We start from the raw sequence: 23203 nt of genomic DNA on the forward strand, positions 1-23203 counted from the left end.
GGAAACTGCCAGAGGAGGGCACAGGAAGCTGCAACACAGTGCGGGCCTCAATTCACCAAAGGGGGCATGCAATGGGGATTTGGAAATGTCAGGTGGGATGGAGGGGGTGCTGGAAGTAAGAGGGTTCACTGGAAGCTGACTGATCCTCTATGCCCATCTCCACCCCCAATCCCAGTGTCCAATGTCACCAGGCATTCATGTCGCCAGCAGGAGATTCAATAGTGGCAGAGGGAAGACATCACATTCTGGCATCGAGGATGCATCCGACATTATTCAACTGATCCTGAAAACAAATTCTGCCTCTCAGTCAGCTCTGCCCTTGCTTGCAGAGCTATAACCAGCTTTTGAGCACTACTCTTTTAAACATGAAAGGACAAGAAGCCATTTAATGAAGGCTAGATTAAGGTAAACAAGAGGGGGAAAAAAAACCACCTGAGAAAAGAGATAACTTTCATCACAAGGGCACAGTAAAGCATAAAACCCTTTATGAATAGTTTCCTGGGAAAATTCAAGATGTTTCATCCATAAAACAAGAAGAGAATGCTAGCAAAAGGAACAGAGGAAAAAAAAAAACTGTTGCAGACGTTATTTTCTTGTTAATGTAAAAAAAATCATAAATTAAAGGGAAGGGTTAAAAGACGAATTTGAGGAAATCTAGAAAGTATAAGAAAACATAAAGTGACTCTGAGGAAACAAAGGACTCAACAGAAGGTCCAACAGCCAACAAACATGCATTCTAGAAAATAAGATCAAAAAGTAAACAGAAGGGAGATTACCAAAGAAATAATACAAAATAATTTTCCAGAGTCAAAGAAAAGAAGTCTCCACATGCTGAGTACAATGAATCTAAAAAATGGCAGCTAAGCACATCAATGCAAAGTTTCAGAAACCAAGAATAAAGAGAAAGGGGTGCCTAGGTAGCTTGACTGGTTAAGCGTATGACTCTTGATATTGGTTCAGGTCATGATTTCATGGTCATAAGATCGAACTCCACATGGGCTTGGCACTGGGCCTGGAGCCTGGGATTCTCTTTCTCTCTCTCCCTCTGCCCCTTCCTCCACTCGTGCTCTCTCAAGAAAAAAAAGAATAAAGAAAAAAAAATGTAAAGACTTTCAGAAAGGTGGAAACAGTGCATTGACAAAGGAATGGGACCCTGACTGCTCATCCGACTTCTCACTAGAGAAAAGGGTAAGGCATTCAGTGTTCTAAGGGGGATAAAAAAAACTAGCCTCAGAATCCAGTACTCAGCATAACTGCCTGATCAGTTTAAAAATCAAATAAAGATATTTCCAGACTAGAACCATTCAGAAAATTTACCTCTTACTTAACATTTCTGAGAAAGTTACTTAAGAGTGAGCACCAGCAAGCAAGAGAAAAAAATCAAGGAAAGAGAAGTCAAGAGCTCCAGAAGTCACTGGAACCAACCCAAGAAAGTAGTGAACATGTTTCCTCTCCAACACTGATTGGAACTCGGAGTCTGGGACAAGAGTGAAAGGTCTTTTTTTTTTTTTCTTTTTAAAGATTTATTTATTTGACAGAGAGAGACACAGCGAGAGAGGGAACACAAACAAGGGGGAGCGGGAGAGGGAGACGAGACTCCCCGCGGAGCAGGGAGCCCGATGCAGGGCTCGATCTCAGGACCCCGGGATCATGATGTGAGCCAAAGGCAGATGCTTAACGACTGAGCCACGCAGGTGCCCCAAGAGTGAAAGGTCTTGAGGGCAAAAATGGAAGTGGTAGGATACTGGATTGCATGGAGAGTTGAAGGGAAATTGAGGCTATGCAAAAGGAATGAATGGCAGAGAAAGAAAACACAAAGGCAACTGGAAACTCCAGGGGGAGGGGGAAAATTGTATAAAAAAAAAGGAAATGAATTAAACAGAATTGTTTTAAACAAGAAGCAGACTCAGACCTATAAATACAGAGAATAAACTGATGGTGGCCAGAGGGGAGGAGGAAGTGAGGGTGGGCAAAAGTGGGTGAAGGGGAGTGGGAGGTCCAGGCTTCCAGTTACAGAATGACTGAATCATGGGGATGAAAGGCACAGCATAGGGAACATGCAGTCAATGATGTTGTAATAGCGCTATGTGGTGACAGGTGGTGGCTACACTTGTGGTGAGCAGAGCAGAACATAGAAACTTGTCCCATCACTATGCTGTACCTCTGAAACTCATACAACATTGTGTGTCAACTATCCTCGAATAAAAAGAACTATTTTCTTAATCTCCTTTTTGGACTGTTTAATGCTTACAGATAGAAATAGTGATTTTTGCCTGTTTATTGTATATCCTTCACATTTTCAGAATTTATTAGCCCAAATAGCATTTTGTGGATTGTTACTAATAAATAATAATTTCTATAAAAAAGGGAAACATAATTCTAATGGACCAGTTAGATCTGCTATGAACAATATAGGAAGGTTCATAGAAGGCAAAGGGAATTTACTGATTTTTCAGCTTTCCCAGTCAGTCAGTGAACAGAACATGGGACACTTAATTTTGGTTGCAGAACAGAACGGAGATATTTTGCGTCTCGGTGACTCAAAAGCAAAAGTAACAGTCAGTAATGGTAAGAGAAGGTGGGAGGCGGGAGGTCGGGGGAAGAGCTGAAGGAACGGGTAACAATTTTATCTTGAAAACAGACGGTTCCAAGGAAGCTGCCTCTATATGCCAGGACAAGAAATACAGGTTACGTCAACTAAAACTAGTTGTCATGACGGTATCAAGAAGACACACGGATAAACATCTTAGCGCCTCATCTGGCAGAGTGCCAACCTGCCTGCCTAAGGTATATCAAGAAACAGGGATGCCTGCACAGTATAGAGACAGGAGCTAGACATTCAGATGAGCCGGGGCCAGGAAGACGATGGAAGCTGGTCAGGGGAGGCTGGCATTGAAAAACACAGGCATTGGTGGGAACCTGGGACAGACCTGGGTTGGATGGGAAGGTGCTACCCAACTCTAGGATTGGTTCACGATATTCAGGAATCTGAAGATTTTAGGACCAGCCAGAAATCAGATTTTTACGAAAATCTCCTGTTGATTTAAATACTGGTGGTTAACGAAATCATTGACAAAGACGGAGTGAGTGTGGGCCAAAGGAAACGCGCAGAAGCTACTAGTATGAAGGCCCTGAGTAGCTTGACCAGTCCTTTGAGACAGACGCAAGCACGCAAAGGGCGGAAGACTGTGGTTTCTCATTAGATGGCTTTCTCTGATATTTTACTTACGTGTCAGTATGAGCTCTGTGAAAATGCCTTACTTGTTTTTATTACCATTCTTTTTATAAATTGTTACATTAATATATGCTCATTACAGAAAAAAGGAAAATATCTAATACGCAAAACCCATCCAAAATATAACACCTAGATAAAAGTGCCACTCTCCATGTTTTTATGTATTTGATAATCTGTCTGGATATACGCTTCCTAAAAAAAGAAACTTTATCTTGGATATAATATTCTTTACTTGGAATTATCCTAAAATCCTAAAAATAAGGCTTGGGGACCGGAGGAGGCTGGCAATGTCTTCAGGGTCACGGAGGGAAAAATTTCCTTGCCCGGGGTAGGCCTCACGTTAGGGGTGGGTATCAGGCCTCTGTCGTTAGTGGGGGGAGTGTCCAAACTCTTGGGATGCTGATAGGCATGTGGATGAGGAAAGGATGGAGAGGAAGTTGTTAAAAGCAAGAATACATTTAAAAAAATATTTTGGCAGAAAAGAAGTGTCTTCCTAAGGTAGCCAAGTCTTTGAAAGATATGCTTATTGCTTTCACAGGTTGAGTGGGCCCATCATGTGAATGTTGGCTAGTGAATAGGTATAAACATTTTGAAAACATTCCCTTTGCACCAAATGTTCCTTTAGTTAAAATAACTTGAGTAAAAAAAGAAAAATCTTTGAAAATGCAGTTCTTAAAACATTTTTCTGGGAGAGACTGCAGAATACAAAAATTATCAGGAGGATTTTGCCCTTCAAAATCAGCCATGGGGGTGTTCAGGGGTTCTGCCCTGGGTGTTCTTTGAAGAGGGCCATTGTTAAGGTGATCATCACCTGTTTTAAGTAGACTGGACCCTGAACCTCTGGATTTATGAAGCCAACATACCGAGAGATTAGCTGCTTTGCCCAAGTATCTTTTCTTGAGAGAGAGAGATCGGCGGCAAGGTTCTTTGAACTAGTGCCCTCAGCCACAGAGTTTAATCTAGCAGTCAATACACCCGTGTCATATGGAGCTCACTTCTCACCATCTATAAAGCCCTTTTGACCAATCTGCCGCAAGGCTCTTACTTGCCTGGAAGTGCATGCACAGAAAGGAAAGCCCCAGGAAGTGTTTTGGACTGCACTTGACCACAGGAGCGACCGACCACCAGAGCTAGCACGTGTCTTGGGAGAAGGAGGGAGAGCAGAGGTAGGGTAGCGGTGGTCATGGTGATCGTGGCAGTGGCCTCAGCCCCACGTGGCTCTGTGGGCACGCTCTCTCCTCCTCGTCACTATGATCTCAATAAGCGAGAGGTTACTGTGTCCATTTTACTTCAGGAACCTGAAGTGTGGGCATTTTAAAGACCTTTCTAAAGGTCATACATCTGCAAATGGTACAGCTCGGACTGGGTTTTCAGCTGCTCTCCCGTCCTGAGGGATTCAGATTTCTAGTTTTGGTTGTATCCGTTTTAACGGCAAAAGGGAAGTTCAAGGGGGGAATCTCCCTGAACCAGGTGTAAGTCCACGATCACCCCACCCCCCAGTCCAGAGAGAGGCAGATCTACTCCAAACATCACCAAGAAGTTAATAAAAGCTACTGACCCTCGCCATTTTACATTTATGGTCAAGGGACCACCCCCCAAACCACAATGTACTACTTGCTTCTAAAAGCTTCCATAGAACACTGCAGATCACAGAAGACCAACGGTCTGCTGGATTTGTCTCACATGGACTGTAGAGTATTTGAGAAAGAGCAAAAGGTGCCTCAGTTGAAAAGTCAGGAGCTTTGGCATCCCACTTTGGTTTCCCTGCCTCTTTTTCAAAACCGGGACACTTGGGCGCTGGGATGTGGGGGCACATGCAGTTGGCACCAGAGGCTGCCCCGTGGGCTGCGGTGGGTGGGGGGACTCCGGCCTCACTTACGGTGATTTTGGCTTTTATGGCTGCCAGATTCTCCTGGGCGGCAGTGAGGTCTGCAGTGGCTCTGCTCAACGCCTGGCGCTTGGGTTCCACGTCGCAGAAGACCTCGTAGAACCGCACGATGTTGATGACCCAGGAGCAGAGACCCGCAGCCGCGTACGACTTGGTGGCCACGAACTCGGGGCGGAACTCTGGATCCTGCAGGTACGGCCTGATGGCCTTGAGGCAGCTCTCGGGAATGTTCTCCTTGTCGAAGTTGATGAGGGAGTCCAGGAAACCGTCCACTTTGGCCATGGTGATCTTGGCGGCCTTCCAGCTCCGGTCCTTGGGCACCCGGCCCCCGGGGGCCGTGAGGGTCATCACCGCCGCACTGACGTTGCTGACAGCTGGAGGCGGGGCCCCAAACGACTTCAGCTCGGTCAGGTTGGTCTGCGGAGAGAGGATGAGGTGGTTAGGGAAAAGCGAAAAGCGGACGGGCTTTCTTTGTCCTCGGCCGCTCGTGGACTTGGGTTCCAGGGCGATCATTCTGAAAGGGCTGCTTTGAAGCCTGCGGAGCCCTTGGAAGTTTAAATGTCATGACTCATCCGAAGGAAACCAAAACTACTCCCCAGTGGCTTCAGACTCCCCCCCCACCACCCCGAATGGCTAACCGAGATTCAGCTCTGTTTGTTCAGTCCTTTAAGGCTACTCACAGCCCATTAGAAACACCCAATTATTTCACATTCAACAGAAAAATAGAAGGATGCCAATATACTCTGAAAAAGGCAGCATGCTATGAATAAAAGATAAGGTTATTATAAATTAATTTCCCATCTTGGATTGAAGAGACTAGCCCTGTAACCCAACAAATTTTGTTTTTCTTAAATTAAACTGCTTTGTTCCATGAGCTTATTCTAACTACACTTGACTGTCCTGATAGCAAAGTGACAGTTCCCGCCAGGAAATAATTCAGACCGAAAGCCGGGCACAGTCACTGCCCCTGCTTAGATGTGGGGTCGTCCTCTGCTCCAAGCATCACTTGCACCAGAAAGATACGGCCGACCGGCCTTGGCAAGTCACTTCAACTCTCCAGGTCTCTGTACTTCCATCTATAAACTGGAAGCAGGGGGATGCACTCGTCTGTGAGTGAAGCTGTGTCTTAAATGCGTGTGAAGTTGATTTAAGGTTTGTCATGACCATCCGTGAGAAGCCCATGACCTGAAAAGCTCTTGTTTTGGGGGGCTGATTTTGGAAGTGGGGGAGAAGTCCTGATTTCAAAGATTATGGCCCCTATGCCAAATTAATTTCCAGCCCAAGAGGGCCTGGAAATCTACAAACGGCAGGGGGGAGGGGATTACTTCTCGCACCTAATGAGAGTGCATGGGAAGATGCTCTTTGCTTCTGAAACTATCTTCACATTTGGTCATGAAAACTCATCAGAGGCAGGGATGGGAGGACAATGTACGTGCGGGGGGGGGAGGGGGCAGAGTCAGAAACAAAACCCCACGATTTTTTTTTTTAAAGATTTTATTTATTTATTTGACAGGAGAGAGGGAACACGTACAAGCAGGGGGAGCGGCAGGCAGAGGGAGAAGCAGGCTCCTTGCTCAGCGGGGAGCCCGATGCGGGGCTCGATCCCAGGACCCTGGGACCATGACCTGAGCCGAAGGCAGATGCTTAATGACTGAGCCACCCAGGCGCCCCCAAAACCCCACGATTTTAAACCAGTTTAAGTTCAGCATGCTCAATGTCCTGAATTAAGAAAATATAAAAACGTATAGAGATGAAATGGAATCCTACAACCCAGGTATGTCGCCGTTAATATTTCCATGTAATTTCTTCCAGTCTTCTTTATATTCAGTCTCTCTCAGTAAATTACTCACAGCCTTTCTGGTAGTAGTGACAGAAGACCCAGCTCAAGTACAAAGGGGACTTTTTCGCTCAAGTATCTGAGGGCGATGAGCTGGGAGCTGGCTGTAAGGATGAGTGGACCTGCGTTCAGAGCATTTACGGGCTCTCTGGATCTTCTCTTGTTTCTGCTTCGCCTTGCGCACACTTCTGTTTCACACAGCAGTTTCCTTGTGATGCAAGGCATACCACCTACCCCTCTGCTGTCAGCCTGTGCCATTGTCTCTGTCTGTCCCTGAGCTCTAGCCACGGTCACCTCCTTCCAGCGCATTGACTGCAAGCTCGTCCCCACCCCAGGACCCCTGCCTGGAACACTTCTTGCTAAGCTATTTGTGTGGCTTATCCCTTCTCATTCATCAAGATCTCAATTCAGAATTCAGACGTTGCCCACTCAGAAAGACTTTCTCGTCAGCTTCCCCTTCTCATCATTTTCTATCAGCACCCTGATGATCTGCAGAGAACTCAGGGCCATCAGAAATGATCACCAACTTTTTCCTTATTGAATTTCCATATCCTCATCTGAGGATGAGAACAGGGACCTCATCAGTCTTGTTAACCACTGTCGCCCCAGTGCCTAGAACAGAAACTGGCATGCAGCAGGTGCTCATCAACATGGGTGTTCAACAATCACCTGCAGTGAACGGGGCTCGGCAGCTAAAGGTCACGGCCATCACTTTGCAACCAGAAGGGGAGGAGACTTTTTCTCCAGAGCAAGTGGAAATAAAAATGTCCTGGGAGGGGGCGCCTGGGTGGCTCTGTCGGTTAAGCGGCCGACCCTTGGTTGCAGCTCAGGTCATGATCTCAGGGTCCTGGGATTGAACCCTGTGTCGGGCTCCTTGCTCAGTGGGGAGGCCGCTTGAGATTCTCTCTCTCCCTCTCCCTTTGCCCCCACCCCCCCGCTTGCATGCTCTAAATCAATCAATCAATCAATCTTTAAAAAACTGTCCTGGGAAATGATCTTGTTTAGTTAGGTGGGGCTTCTGTCGCCAGTCACTGCAGGGCAGCCCGATATGGTTCTCCTAAGAGGAACGCAGGATGGAAGAAACAGTTCTCAGAAGGTAGACGGAGATTTCAGCAAGCCAACAGCCCACATGCTTGGTTTCTGCACCCCACTCCTGCCATCAGGCTCTTGCTGTCCCTGCTGCCTGATGCATTCGCTCTTCTCCAAGTTTTTACTCCAATTTCTCCTTCTCTGTAGAGTGGGGTCGGGAGGGTGGTAGAGGTGGGGCAGGAGAGCCGGTCAGGATCAGAGCTCCAGGGAGGATCCAGAGCCACAGGGGACGGACGGTTTGATATCATTCTAACGTCCAAGGGGAAGCCCCTGGAGGGTTTTGGGCAGGGAGTGAAATGATGTGGTTTTGCTCCGAGAGCTTTTTGCGGCTGGCCCCACTGCAGCAGGGCAGGCTACACAGTTGTTCAGGGAGGAGACTGAGCCAGCCGGGGGCCAGGACTCTCAACAGCAGAGATGGTGGCAGGTGACCGGGTTTGGGACATATGTTGGAACTAGCACAGGCAGAAGTTTTAAAAAGAGGCATGAGACACAGACCTGTACCCCTGAAATAATACATTATATGTTAATAAAAAATTTAAAAAAAAAGAGGCATGAGAGAATGTCGCTTGTTATTCTTCTCAAACAGAATTTGATGTCAAACATTCAATTTCTGGAAACCTTTCCACAAATTAACCACGTGGATAATGCTTTGCAGGACATTCTTCACATAGATCTTCGTGAAAAGCTTGGATTAGCTCTTTGGGAATGGATTTGCTGGGTCAAAGGGCAGGGCACATATTTAGTGTTCTTTGTACATACTATCAGCTTCCCCAGAAATTCCAATTCCAGCTTTCAGTGTTGGAGAACGTTTATGTTCGCTCCCATTCAGCATTGGTCACATTAAAAAAAATTGTTTTTTTAATTTGACAGGCTGAAAATGCGGTAACATTGGTTTAATTCATATATGTGCATATACATATTTACTAGTGATACTGTTTCTTTTCATGTTTTTAAGCAATTTGAGTTTCTTGTTTCGTGAATTGTTGGGTATTGACCTTTGCCTACGTTTCTGCTGGGCTGTTATCTTTTTATTTTTGATTACTGTATTAGTCAGCGTCCCTGCAGGCCAAAAAGATGATATAACATCCTGGCTAATTTAAGGGGAACTAAGGAAAGGAACTCTTTATAAAGAGAGATGGCCTTCCCCTGGGCTGGTAGCACAGTTGGGCTGGGTGCGGCTGGGGTGTCTCTGTTTCCACCCCTGGAAACTGCGGTTGGAAGAAGCGAGGCAGAGAGAAGAGAGGGAAGAAGGAGAAGAAGAGTGAGAGAGAGGGTGGGTGAGAGAGAGAGAGAGAGAAAGAGAGAGAGAGAGGAGGGAAAAGGAGGGAGGGAGGGACAGGGTGGGAGGAGAGAGGGAGGGAAGGGGAGGGAGGGCGGGCAAGGGAAAGTGTCTGATGCCACCCAAGCGAGCCTCCCAGGTCATGGAGAAAATAGAACCCTCCCCCCTCTCATGTGCTCTCTCTCTCTCAAATAAATAAATAAAATCTTTATAAAAAAAAAGACACAGAAAAGAAAGATAATGAGTATATACATGAATAGGAACATATATGGGAACAAATATGTATCTGGCTCATTCATGTGTACACACATAAACATATACACACGAATATATACATATCAATCACTGTTTATACTATTTTTTGAATCTGATTTTCACTGAGAATTATATCTGAAATTTTCAATGTCACTGTTTTTGTAAAACATGATTTTAAATAAAGTATGCAGTTTCCTCTCATTTAGATGAGCTGCAATTTATTTCACCAACCCCATATTGCTGGACATTTAGGTTATTAAATCTTTAACAGCTGCTTAAATGATATGAACTTAAAGACATCAGACACAAGTAAAACATAAATCAAACTGGAGGTAATTTAGATTTACGTTTAACTTTTAAGTTATTTGAGAAGTAGCAGACATCCTTGTAATACTGAATCTTCCCATACACAGACTTGGTATATATATTTGTCTATTCATATCTTATTTTATGTTCTTCAACAAAGATGTGAAGTTTTCTTCACATTGTTTCAACAAATTTATATTCGCTTATTTGTATCTTGTGCTTTGATTGCTCTTTTCAAATATCATATTTTCCAACTGGCTACTGTTTATATTAAGAAAGCTATACATTTTTGTAAATTATTTTGCAATGGGCCCTTAACTCTTCCCTATTATTATTTTTTACAACAGGTATTTTGTAACATTTACATGATGATTATTTTTCAGTTTATTGCATTGGCTAGAAATTCTAGGACTTTTTTTTTATAATGGTGACAGGGATCATTATTATGCTTTTTCTATCTTAATGGGAATGCTTTTAATGTTCTACCATTGGATAGGATGTTTTGTCCTTGGATTGGGATTGATTGCCATCTGTTAGCGCAATATCCAAATATCCTGGTATTCCTACTTTACTGAGAGTTTTGATAAGGAACGGATGCTGAATTATGTCAAGTCCCATTTTGACATCTCCTAAAATGATGATGAAGCTTTTCATCTTTGACTAGGGGGTTGGGTATGGTTACACGCATAATCTCATATAGGGAAAACTCGCCAGTTGGTGGCATAGGTAAATCTGACTTACTAGTATTTTATACAGGTGTCTTACACCACTGTTCATAAGTTAGATTCATCTGAGGTTTTATTTTCTTGTGCTATCTCTATCACTTTTAGTACCAGGCTTAATCACATAACATAGGCCTTAAGAAGTCCTGTCGGAAAGAAGTCCATTCAACTTGGAAACTCTAGAATTTTCCAAAGTATTACAGAATCTGTTTTTTATGTTACTTGCTAATATTAAAAGTCAAATGCTAGGGACTCTACGTTGAGCACGATGCAGGGCTTGATCCCAGGACCCCGAGCTCATGACCTTGAGCCGAAACTAAGAGACGCTTAACCGACTGAGCCACCCGGGGGCCGGATGGATAATTTTTAATAATGAAAATGTCATTATATGTTATTTGTATAATAAAAAAATGAGTTCACTGTAAAAAATACGTAGGGAACAAAGAGAAAATTCTAAGTAACTTTGTAGGGGGCAGAAAAGGCCATGAAATTACAAACAAAACCATTCCTCCCCTAAGGCAGGAAAAGTTACACTGGATTTATTTCAGTTTAGCTATAAAAGTGAAATAAAACTGCCAAAGCAGAGACTCAAAACGTGCAGAGACTTACTACCAGCCTCTGATTTACAGGTGTTCTTTATGCATTAACTACAGATTTATTAAGTTTGAAAATGATGAGAAAACAGGCAAGTGGTCATGAAATACCAGAGTTCTGTGAACGCAGAGGGTTTAAGGATACTCTAGGGGTCCTTGGGTCCACAAAGCAGTAACGCCCTCATCACACTTGGTACAGGCTGATCCATTCCACTTCACCAAGTGGGGTGATGGAGGGTGGGGGTGGGGAGGCGGGTGGGGAGGGGGGTGGGGAGGGCAAGATGTGCAGAGGGGCTCAAAAGGTACAACTTCCTGTTATAAGAGAAGTAAGTCCTTGGGGATGTCTGGATAGCAGGGTGACTGTAGCTAACGATACTGTGCCGTGGATTTGAAAAGAGAGGAAACCATAAAAGTTCTCATCACACACACAGAAATCTGTAACTGTGTGTGGTGATGGATATTAACTAGACTTACTATGGTGACCGTTTCACAATATATACAAACACCGAAGTATGATGTCATACACCTGATAGGAATATTGTCACATGTCAGTTATACTTCAATTAAAAAAAAGTGCTGTCTGAGACCCCATAAATGCATTCTGCAACCTGTAGACTGTAAACCCTGGTCCACGGTTCAACTTCTTAGTGATACTGTGGGCTGGTAATGATCTTGGCCAACCCACCTTCAGAGACTCATCATCACGTCACTTCCTGAGGCGCCCACTCGTGCACCATGGCTCACACACTCCCTTTCCCCATGCATCCGTGTCTCTGCAAACATTGCTCCTTTCCGAGATGGTCTTCTCCACCCCCTGCCCCATCCAGGAAAATGCTCTTCCTTATCGTCCTTGCTTCATGGGCATTCTCTTCCCAAGTTCCTACCCGGCCAGCCAGTTAGCCGTGTCCTCTTCTGTGCTCTTGAGCCACTGAAATTGTAGCTTCTTTCTGTTTGTGTAATACATGAACAGAGTTTGCAAACTCTAATAGGGCCAGAAGGCTTAGAACGAAACCCATGCCTGGTAGACTCTGACTTCAGCTCTGTAGAAGTCATGGCTTACAATTTTTTCTGTTTCTTCTAGAGTTTACTTCTTATCGATAAGGAACATGCCTCTGCTGCTGTTTTATTATTCATTCATTCATTCATTCATTCATTGAGAGAGAGCGCATGCATGCAAGTGTGTGCGTGCGAGCAGGGGGGAGGGGCAGAGGGAGGAGGAGAAGGAGAGAACGCCAAGCAGTCTCCCTGCTGAGCATGGAGCTTGATCTCAGGACCCTGAGATCATGACCTGAGCTGAAATCAAGAGTCAGATGTTTAACTGACTGAGCCACCCAGGTGCCCCTATTTTTCATTTTAGATGTTAGCAAGTGACTTCCTACTTAGAGTGTGAATATTTAGCTATTTTTACTGCCCTCCTAATTATTATGGTTATATCAAATTTTTAGTTAATGTTCAGAATGAATATGACATGATTATAAATATTGTTCACCTTGGGTTATATTTTCTTTCTAGTATATCCTGAGTTTTTTTTAAATGAAATTAAGAAGTACTTTTATTACTTGTTTCCTGTGGAAGTAACTTTTGGACAAACACCCGACAGAGGGAACCAGGATGCAGGGGGGCTTGGGGGAAGAGGACTTCCCAGTGAGCTGATCGCTCGTTCAGAGGCCTTGGGGTGGGACTGTGCTGGGGGTGTCTGAGACACAGCAAGGCCGGTGTGAGGGGTTGGAGTGACAAGAGGAAGACTAGTCACTGGTGTAGCAGAAGAAGGGAACAACAGTAGGGTCTCGTGGGCCACTGTGGATTTTATTCTGAGTATGATGGGAAGCCAATGGAAGATTCTGGAACACAGGGATGATGTGGTCAAACTGCTGTTTGATTACTCAGCACCTGGATGGCTCAGTTGGTTAAGCCTCCGACTCTTGATTTCGGCTCAGGTCATGATCTCGGGGTCGTGGGATCAAGCCCCGAGTCAGGCTCTGTGCTTAGTGCGAGTCTGCTTCTCTCTCTCCCTCTGCTCTTTCTCTCAAATAAATAAATACAGTCTTAAAAAAAAAGATCACTCAGGTGGGTGGCTACCATCTGTTAGTTTCTTTTCATACATTATCTCATTCCATCCTTGTGACAACCTAACGGGACTGCATCACTATTTTTTTTTCAAGTAATTTTTTTTAAATTTTTTATTGTTATGTTAATCACCATATATTACATCATTTGTTTTGGTGTAGTGTTCCATGATTCATTGTTTGTTCATAACACCCAGTGCTCCATGCAGAATGTGCCCTCTTTAATACCCATCACCAGGCTAACCCATAGGCTGAGTGGAGAGAAAATCATACCCAGAGCCACATCCAGTGAATGGCACAGCCAGTATTTGGTCTCAGCTCATTTTAGGAACTATAACCCCTCTGTCAAAAGATCTTATGAAAGACGTTTGCCTTATTAGCAAGACACGATCAGCAAACACTTCATGTGTGTGCGTCAGTGAAGTCGTCTCGTGGTTTGTGCTGGGGGAATCAGAAGAGGGCGAGACGGATCTAGAATTGTAAGTCTGAGCTTGAAATATGGGTAGGATGGGGGCAAGAGGAGAGGTGGCGGCGGGGAGGGGTACAGGCTCATCAGAGGCCTGGACATGGAAGTGGTTGCCGCTGTGAGGGGCTGGGAGAAGCTACCAGGTTCAGGCTGAGAAGTGGGAGCGTAACTGGACTACCCCTCCAATCCCTGGTCCACCCCCACGGTACCCAGGTTCCCAGTAGAGACTCCGGTGTTTTCTCCTGATGTAGGGTGGGGGTCTGTTTAGGGCCTTCGAGGCCCTTGGTGCCTTAACCTTTAGGGCATAAAAGATAAAAAATCCTGGAATGCATAATCCTAGAATCCTTCATAAAAAGTCCTACAATGCACTCATCTCTCAAATTACAATTTACATGGGACTAAATGTCACAGGATTCTACAGAGTTCCTAATTCCGTTTTAGATTTGCCCAGGCCTGAAACTGCCAGATGCCAAAGTGAGGCAGGAGATGGAGGTTTCAGAAGGCCGGCGTCTGCCTCTCAAACGCCTCACCTGCCCTGAGGGTGTCAAAGCAGAGGAAGAGAGAATTTTTCGTGAGACCTGCTGGTGAGTACCCCCTGCTCTGCCTTCAAGAGAGGACGTGTCGGCAAAGCCAGCACGGGCTGTCTTAGGCCTTGGCCAAGGGGTCCAAGTGAAGGGAAGAGAAAGCACCCTGATGACTGGGGGAAGGGTCTCCATGTGAGCATCCCAACAGAGAAAGGGTCAGCTTTTCAGTCCCGCTCTGACATCTGCTGCTCATGACCGGAGTCTGTCTGCCCCATTCTCTTCCCTTCTGCCCTTGCCTCTCAGCCACGGTTATCCACATGGGAAAGCAGTTTAATGGTGAAAAAGAGAGGGAAGAAGTAGCTAACCAACCCCCCAACCCCAGGACACACATACATGGAGTACATCTCCAGGGAACCTAAATAAAAGTACCTTGTGAATACATCTCAGAAGTCATGCTTCGTCTACCAAATGGTTACGTATAGGAGTTGAATTTAATGGACACACAGCTACGTGTTGTTGACGTTTGAATATTTGCTAATTTTGATTACCTAGTTTTTTTTTTTTCATATTTTGGAGCCAACATGGGTTTTCGTCTCCTATCTTAAGTATTTTCTCAGGGCTTATAAGGCTCATGTGTCCTGTCACTTGTAACGGGTGAAGTGACCATGGGGTACATAGCTGGGAGGTCTCTGGACTTGGATTCTGAGGGTGTGAGTTGAAGTCTGGCTCTAATATGGCTCTGGGCAAGTCAGTTCTCCTCTCAGGGTCCTTGCTTTGTTATCTGTGGAGTGGAGGGTCCGGACTAGTCAGCATCTCCTGTTCTGGTTGGTTCTAAGACTCGCATCCCTGGGATTTCCTCGGTAGTTTGCAGGAGCCTGATATGCCCTCAGTTTCAGTGAATGTTTGGGGGCGCCTGGGTGGCTTAGTTGGTGAAGCGTCTGCCTTCCGCTCAGGTCATGATCCCAGGGTCCTGGGATCGAGCCCGGAATCAGGGCTCCCTGCTCAGCGGGGAGCCTGCTTCTCCCTCTGCCCCTCCCCCCTGTTCATGCTTGTTCTCTGTCTCTCAAATAAATACAGAAAAATTCTTAAAAAAATAAAATAAACGAGTGTTTGCTGAATGAATAAGCCAATGACAGCTGGATCCCTAAACCCTCCAACTTTGCCCTTGGATCTCTTTGGGACGCCAGGGTGGCGCGCTGTCTGGGTCACGGGAGCCGCTCCCCTCCCCCACCCCTGGGCGGGGAGGGGCGAGCACATGGGACAGACCATCCTCCTACCTTATTGAGGGTGTTGAGAGCCGCCTGGGCTGCCATGAGCGCCGGCTCCGCCTTGGCCAGGTCCTCCTCACAGTCCTTCTGCTTCTGCTTCACCTCGAGCATGATGAGGGCCACCCTCCGCTCCTCCTCGTCCGCCACGGCCTTCTCTCTGCTCACCTTGTCCGTCTCTATGCCGACCACTTGAATCAGCTTGTCCGCGTCGTCATTCTTCTGCCTCAGCTCCCGTTCCTGGGCGGCCAGCTTGGCTTTCAGCCCATCCACCTGCAGCAGAGAAGCCCTGGGCTTACGGGGAGCAACAAGAATTTGGACGGGGGCGGGGGCCCGGGGATCTGACCGCCCCCCCCACGGAAAAATGCCAACTCCCGATGTGAAGGAAGGTGCAAAGCTGAGCTCTCCTCTGGGGCCAAGTGCCCTGAGCTGGGAGAGGAGAGGGATCCTGGACTCCCTCTTCCCCCTCCCTCTACAGTAAACGTGGTAGAAGAGTCTAAGCAACACACACCCTGACTTTTCTTTCTCCTTGATGCCCACGTGACTTAGGCTGCTTCTCACGGACATCGGTGCCCGTGTCTTATAAAACTCCGTGTGCTTCACGTAATACTTTCCACACAAGTGGGCATGTCCTAAAAATCGGTCATTATTTCATGGATATTGGCCAATGTGAGGTATGCCAAGAATTTAGCCAGCGATAAAAAGCGAGTATCCATTGTGTATCTGGAGAGACTGTGCGAACAGACAGTGGCCAGACCATATATAAAAGTAGAACTCTGACCCACAACTGCAACCCTCCTGGGGCCCAGGAGACCGACCCATTATGTACCATCACTAGCCCGGGAAGCTGTAATGGTACTGACTTACTGCTGTTAAGTCAGTCAGACTTGTAGGAAGTCACACTCCTGTCTCCGTAACAATCCAGGAAGACAAGCAATAAATAACCTCAGTAACAGTTGGCCCCAAATGGCCAGAATGTGTTTAATAGTGGCCACCTTCCTTGATTTTTGTCCCTGCTTCCAACTTAGGACCCACCAGAGAAGGTCAAACACGCTCCCCTAACATCACATAGGCTGCCCAATACTAGTGCACCCACCACCAGCTTCTGCAGGGCACCAGCCTCCACTGGGATACACCTGACACCTTTCCTTTCTTCTCACCGTGAAGCTCTCCCCACCCCTCTGCCTGCCTTTGAGTCTCTGCCAAAACCCAGGTGCTGCATGGCTCACTCCCTTGCTAGAGCTAGCTCTGAAGAGAGAGCATTAGCTTCTTCTCACTTGGTTGGTCTCAGTTTATTCCCACAATCCTTATGAGAGAGATGACCAGGTTACAGCAGGACAGCAGAGAGAATTCCAGTGGCCCAGACCAGAATCCAGTGGGGCTCTCCATCCAGCCTCTGGATTCATACGCATTTTGGAGGAAATAATGAAGCATTGGGAACATCCCTATGTAGGAAACCATTTATTTCTCCGATCCGCTGGAGAAGGAGACATGGTTTTCTCTGTACATTCAGTTCAGTGGAGTGTGCAGCTTCTCAGAGTGTGGTCCCGGGACCAGCAGCCCCAGCAACAGCATCCCCTGGGTACTTGCTAGAAATGTAAACTCTCGGGCCCACTCCAGATCTACTGAATCAGGAATTCTGGAGGTGGGCCTGGTGACCTGTGTTTTCATAGGCCCTCGGGGTGATGCAGATGCCCACCTCCGGGTTTGTCAAGTCACTGGCCTGGTTTTATGGCCCTTTCACATGCAAAGAGAAACCGCCTCAGATCTGTTTCTTTCTGGGAAGTAAAAAAGCCATTTGTCTTTGCAATACGGCCCATAAACTTTACATTGCAGGATGACCTCCTGTCTCTCATTTTCCTGCAGTCCATTTCCATGCAACAACCGAAGATTTTTTCAGAGCTCCTGGAACATGCCAAGCAGATTCGAATGCTTTATGATGCAAAATGCAGAAGGGGAAAAATAAAACGGAGGCTTAGACGCTGCCGATAATTCCCTTTTCACGGCAGATCAAAAGAAAAGAAAAGGAAAGCGGGGGGGGGGGGGGGGCACAGGAGGAGAGAATGCTCTTTAATTTTGTGTATTCATGGAAACTGAAGACTTTTTGTTAACCTCAAATGAAGGCCTGCTCCCTAAACGAGTCTTATATGCCCGTGCTAGAAGGTTAATCCATTTCTATCTCCCGTTGTTCAGCTGCAGGGACTTATTTCTACAAGGACAAAGATGCAATTGTAAATCAAAATGATTGAACCACATAATCACCACAGTCAGCAAACACACCAGTAACTTTTTGTTCCTTTTTAAATCTTGGGAGATTTGAGAAAATTGGTGTGGGTTTTTTTTTTCCTTCCTGTTGTTATTTGTTTGTTTGTTTTGCTGATTGCAGATAGGGCTGATGACCTCGGGTCCAAGGTAAATAATCACCAGCACTGTGAACGGGAGCTTTATGGCTCTTCAGCTGTGATGTGAGGGTCTCGCCGGTCAGAATGAGGCTGCTCCCCACCAAGCTAAAGAGAGGGCGTCAGTCAGGCTCATTTTATGACTCTTCTGCAATAGAATGGGATGTTGAAATAGGTCACTTTAAAATTTCCTCTTCTCTTTTCCTTCATTCAAAGCATTTGAGCCCCTCTTTGGCTCTCTTCCTCTTTAGACACCCACCCCCACCCCCGGATAGGAGGCTCAAGAAGGACAGTGTCACGACCAACAAAGAGAGCCTCTCCTCAGTCTTGCCAGCCCCATGAATGTTCATCAGGGGGGAGGGGGTGTCAACTGAGTGGGGTGACAATAGGCTGGTGGTGAGAGACCCTCCCTTCTTCGAGGATCAGGAACATGATGCTAAAGAGAAAGGCTAAGCTTCCCAGGCCCCTCTCCTAAGAGCCACAGAAGGAGGAGAGAGAACCTGGCACAATCCACAGCAATCCCTACTGTGCAGACGGCTGGAAGCCCAGAGATATCTTCCTTCTTCCTCTGAGTCCCTCTGGTCACCCACCATGTTCTCATATGAATTCAACACTTCACACAGACTCTCCTCTTAGATGAGAGGTTTCCCATCTGCAGTAGACCCATGGTTGCCTGCCTAATAAAAACTTCTCATCCCTGTTCTGGAAACAGAGTTGGAATTTCCTTTGGAGAACGCTGCCTTCCCAAGTCCTCATAGTTTGGGTGGAGCCGACTCCAGTGGTTGTCCTTTGAACCTCGCTCGGCCAAGGAGAATATCCAAGTCACAGAGAATGGTTCAAGTCTGGGCAGACCGATGATCAGAGGAGGCCAATCATAGCCACTGACCATTTATCTAGGAATTGGCAGAAAATCCTGGGAAAGGCAAACTCCTCCTTACAGTGGGGTTGCAAAGCAGACAGAATGTGAGTCTGAGGTTGCCAGGGCCCAGGGGGGCTGCCTGCCTGAACAGGGACATTTAGTGAGGGTCTAGCTCCAGCCCTGTCCAAATTCAGCTCTGTCTCTGAATTTTCTTGGTTTTATTTGTTGTTGTTGTTTTGCCTAAACCAACTTCCGTTGAATTTTGGTCAGCTGCCATCAAAAGGATCCTGATAAATATATCATGTAATCTCAAAAATTTTTTTCCCTCTCTCCTGTCTTTTCCTTTTCTTTCTTTTTTCTTTTCTTTTCCTTCATGCTAAGTGAAATTGAATTCTTTTTTTTTTTTTCACTTGCAACCGCAAGAGTCCTGATGAATAATCATGGTAAATTATTGAACCGTCAACTTCAGGTAAATTTGGTAGCCTGAGATTATTTGAAACCCCAGGATAAATTGAATTTAAGAGTCTCCAGACAGACTTGAGAAGTAAATGTTTTTTTTTTTTTTTAAGATTTTATTTATTTATTTGAGAGAGAATGAGAGATAGAGAGCACGAGAGGGAAGAGGGTCAGAGGGAGAAGCAGACTCCCTGCTGAGCAGGGAGCCCGATGTGGGACTCGATCCCGGGACTCCAGGATCATGACCTGAGCCGAAGGCAGTCGCTTAACCAACTGAGCCACCCAGGCGCCCCGAGAAGTAAATCTTATATGCAGGGAATTGGTAACAACCTATAGGCCTTTTATGAACACTTCTTCAACCCAATAGCCCCTCTTCTTCATGAGTACCCTGAGCCAGATACAGAGCGAGGGTGACAGTAGGTTCTGAAGATGCCAGGAGGAGACAGAGTGAGACCCCAAGTCAGAGTTGGGAGTTCTGACTGTGCCAAGAGAAGGAACAGAACAGAAGGGACGCCAGGTGTGAAGCTCTCATCTGAGGCAGGAGCAAAGACAGATGATGCCACCCAAAGACCCAGGAGAAGAGCCACCGTCAGCAGAGCCAGTGAGAGCTGGAAGACCACGCCATGTGACTTCACCAGCTGCCTCCTGAAACCACCACCACCACCACCACCCAGATGGGAAGGAGCAAATGACCCTTCACAGGGAAACAGCCCCGAGGCAGAGTTAGACTCTGAACTGACTGCCCTCCAGAGACTGAGTTTTTAACTTGAAGGGACCAAGGCAAACTGAAATGCAAGATTAAGAACTCTCTACTCTTGGGGCACCTGGGTGGCTCAGTTGGTTGAGTGTCCAGGTCTTGGTTTTGGCTCAGGTCATGATCTCAGGGTCATGGGATTGAGCTCTGTGTTGGGCTCCATGCTCAGTGGGCAGTCTGCTTCCCTTCTCTCTCTGCCCCTCACCCCCACTCATGCACTCTCTTTCTCTCAAATAATCTTTATTAAAAAAAAGAACTTTCTACTCTTAAATGAAAAAGGTGGATCTGTAGCTAAGTTAAATTCAGTTATAGAAAAATAAAGTTACCTTTATGACCACTTGAGGCTAAGCATGAAATTATGTTTAAAATTTATCAACTTTAGATGATTATATAATTATCAATTATTATCACTCTTACCAGTATAATTATTACTCCTAATACTGCTATTGTTGCTAAAGAAATTTGGAGTCCCTCTGAGCCAGAGTTGTGACATTCACTTAGCTCACTCCCACTAGATTATGAATCCCCAAAACTGTCCTAATTGGGTAGTAGGAGAGTGATACCACATAACTCAAATCATTACCTTTATAGCAAGATTATGATGATACACTTAGGGCTTTTTCTACCCAAGGAACAATTTCAGATGAAGGGTTTTTAACAGAGTTAGGAAGCCAAGTTGATACCATTTTTACAAGAAGAATCATCCTCATAACCATCCATTAGTATGAAATACACACCAGGTACACAGTATTGGGGGACCTGTCCTCCACCCCCACTCTGAGCTTATAGGTGACTTTAGAACGTGTTCATTTGGTTGATTGCCTGGCCATCTGTCATCTACCCATAATGTCCCTTTATCTACACAATTACAGAACACTTACTATGTGCCAATGAATCCTGGTTTCTGCACTTATATGACTGCTGATGGTATAGCATGAAATACACAAGAGGAGAAACACAGTTCCGGGATGGAACCACAAAGATTGGAAGGCACACCTGCTCAGAGCTTAAAAAGGGCCTCTGGGAGCAGGGGCTAGCAAACTGTGTAGGCGCCGACAGTGACAAGCTGACAAGGGGTGGGGGTGCACGTAAAGACACGGAGACGTAAACTAGCTGTGGAGATTTGGGGCAACTATAGCCAGTTGGAAGTACTGGATGCCAGGGTTGCAAGGGGGTAGATGGGAGGAAGAAAGGGTGGCACACGGGCAAGGATACAGTTTGAAAGTTCTAGAAAAGTTCAGAGAATCTGCAATGTAGTATCTAAAACATTAAAGTCCACAGAAGAGAAGACTCAAGCTTATGGTTTGAGCAAAGATCCTCCAATAGCAGGACAGAGGCTAGGGCAGAGCTGTGTTGTCTGGTTTGGTAGCCACCAGCCCCATGTAGTGAATGAGCACCTAAAATGTGGCTTGTCCCACCGGAGATGTGCTGTAAATATAACCACACACGCTAGTTTCTAAAGACTTGAAGAAAAAAAAATACTTCATTGATAACATTTTTATACATTGATTACCTATTAAAATAAGATTTTGGATGTGTCGGGTTAAATAAAATGTATTCTTAAAATATATAATTATGTAAAATTAAAATATATGGTTAGAATAAAATTCACTTATTTCCTTTTACTTCTTTTGATACAGCTACCAGAAAATTTAATTTGCATATATGACTGGCAGGATATTTCTATTGGATAGTACTTCCAGAATACAGTGGGGGATACTAAGCAGAATGCTATGCATTCACTCATTCATTCATTCATTCATTCAACAAATATGTAATGAGTGCCCACTCTGTCCAAGTGCTGTTTTAGACACATTATTGAACCAAAGAGATAAGGATCCTGGTCTTTACGGGGGTTGTATCTAACAGATGGAAACAGACACCAACTGATGAATCACGGATCTGTACTTCTGGAAGAAATAATGCAATATATGCTAAGAAAAAAAAAAGAAGAAGAAGATAGCAGGAGGGGAAGAATGAAGGGGAGTAAGTCGGAGGGGGGAGACGAACCATGAGAGACGATGGACTCTGAAAAACAAACTGAGGGTTCTAGAAGGGAGGGGGTGGGGGGATGGGTTAGCCTGGTGATGGGTATTAAAGAGGGCACGTTCTGCGTGGGGCACTGGGTGCTATGCACAAACAATGAATCATGGAACACTCCATCACAAACCAATGATGTAATGTATGGTGATGAACATAACAATAAAAAATTATTGAAAAAAAAAAAGAAACAGACACCAAAAAAGAAAGGTAACAAGTATATTACATGTTGGATGGGGGTAAATGCTATGGGAAAAAGATAAAGTAGAGCAGAGTAAGGGATGCAGGGGTGGTGTGGGGTTGCAACTGAAAACAGGGGCATCAGAGTAGGATTCAATGAGAAGGTGACATTTGAGCAAAGAGGAGGAGATGAAGGAGTGAGCCATGGGATGAGAGAGGGAAGAACATCCAGTGCAAAGGCCTGGTGTTGTCTGAGGAGACAGCAAAGCAGTGGCATGGCCAGAGAGAGAGGAATATTGTGGGCATGAGGTAGCAGGAGATGAGGTCTGAGAGTCTGCAGGGTGCAGTGGGAGAGGAGCCTGGGGCGCCATTTTAATGAGGGAAATGGAAGCCATCTCAGGGTTTGGGGCAGAAAAGTGACATGTTCTGACTTATGCTTTGAATGGATCATTCTGGCTACTCTGTTGATGACGGACCAAAAAGGGGCAAAAGGAGAAGCAGACAAATGAGCCAGAAAGGTACCCTGGTTGCCCGGGTTAAAGACGCCAGTGACCCAGATCAGGGGAGTGGCAGCATAGGAGGTGCGCAGTGGTGGGATCCTGGGCATATCTGAAGTTAGGGCCAACAGCGATTTTCTGATGTTTGGGCACAAGAGAGAAAGAAATGAGAAGAGTCAGGGACAACCCCAAGTATTTGGCCTGATGGGTGATGCAAGAAGTTACTGGTGACCCAGGTTCAGGATGGGGGTGGGGGGGACTTGTGGAGTTCAATGTGTTGAAATAATCAAGGTAATACGTGTTACCTAAACACCTAAATCAAGGTGTTGAAAACAGGGAGACAGCAAGAGGGGTATATTTAAGAGATACATAAAAAAGTAGAGAATTTGTTAATTCTTAACTGAGACAAGGGGAGGAATCTAAGGTAACTCCCTGGTTTCTAGATAACGGGTAGATGAAAGCATGACTTGTTGACGTAGAGAATTTTGAAGGA

The 23203-nt window shown here is 45.6% G+C and overlaps 1 protein-coding gene across 1 annotated transcript in view; it reads right to left on the reverse strand.

Annotated features, from left to right (window-relative positions):
- The window catches only part of DNAH9 (dynein axonemal heavy chain 9), a 371410-nt gene that overhangs the window by 110338 nt on the left and 237869 nt on the right, over positions 1–23203 (reverse strand). The window contains exons 49-50 of the mRNA XM_088027042.1: positions 15538–15798; positions 5115–5540 (exon numbers count right to left, since the gene is read on the reverse strand). Coding sequence (XP_087883168.1) covers positions 5115–5540; positions 15538–15798 — 687 coding nt within the window. The remainder of the gene's footprint in view (positions 1–5114; positions 5541–15537; positions 15799–23203) is intronic.

This window comes from Eumetopias jubatus, unplaced genomic scaffold, assembly GCF_037043125.1.
Source record: "Eumetopias jubatus isolate StellerSeaLion01/CBP00866 unplaced genomic scaffold, mEumJub1_p1.0 scaffold_10, whole genome shotgun sequence".
NCBI classification, from domain to species: Eukaryota; Metazoa; Chordata; class Mammalia; order Carnivora; family Otariidae; genus Eumetopias; species Eumetopias jubatus.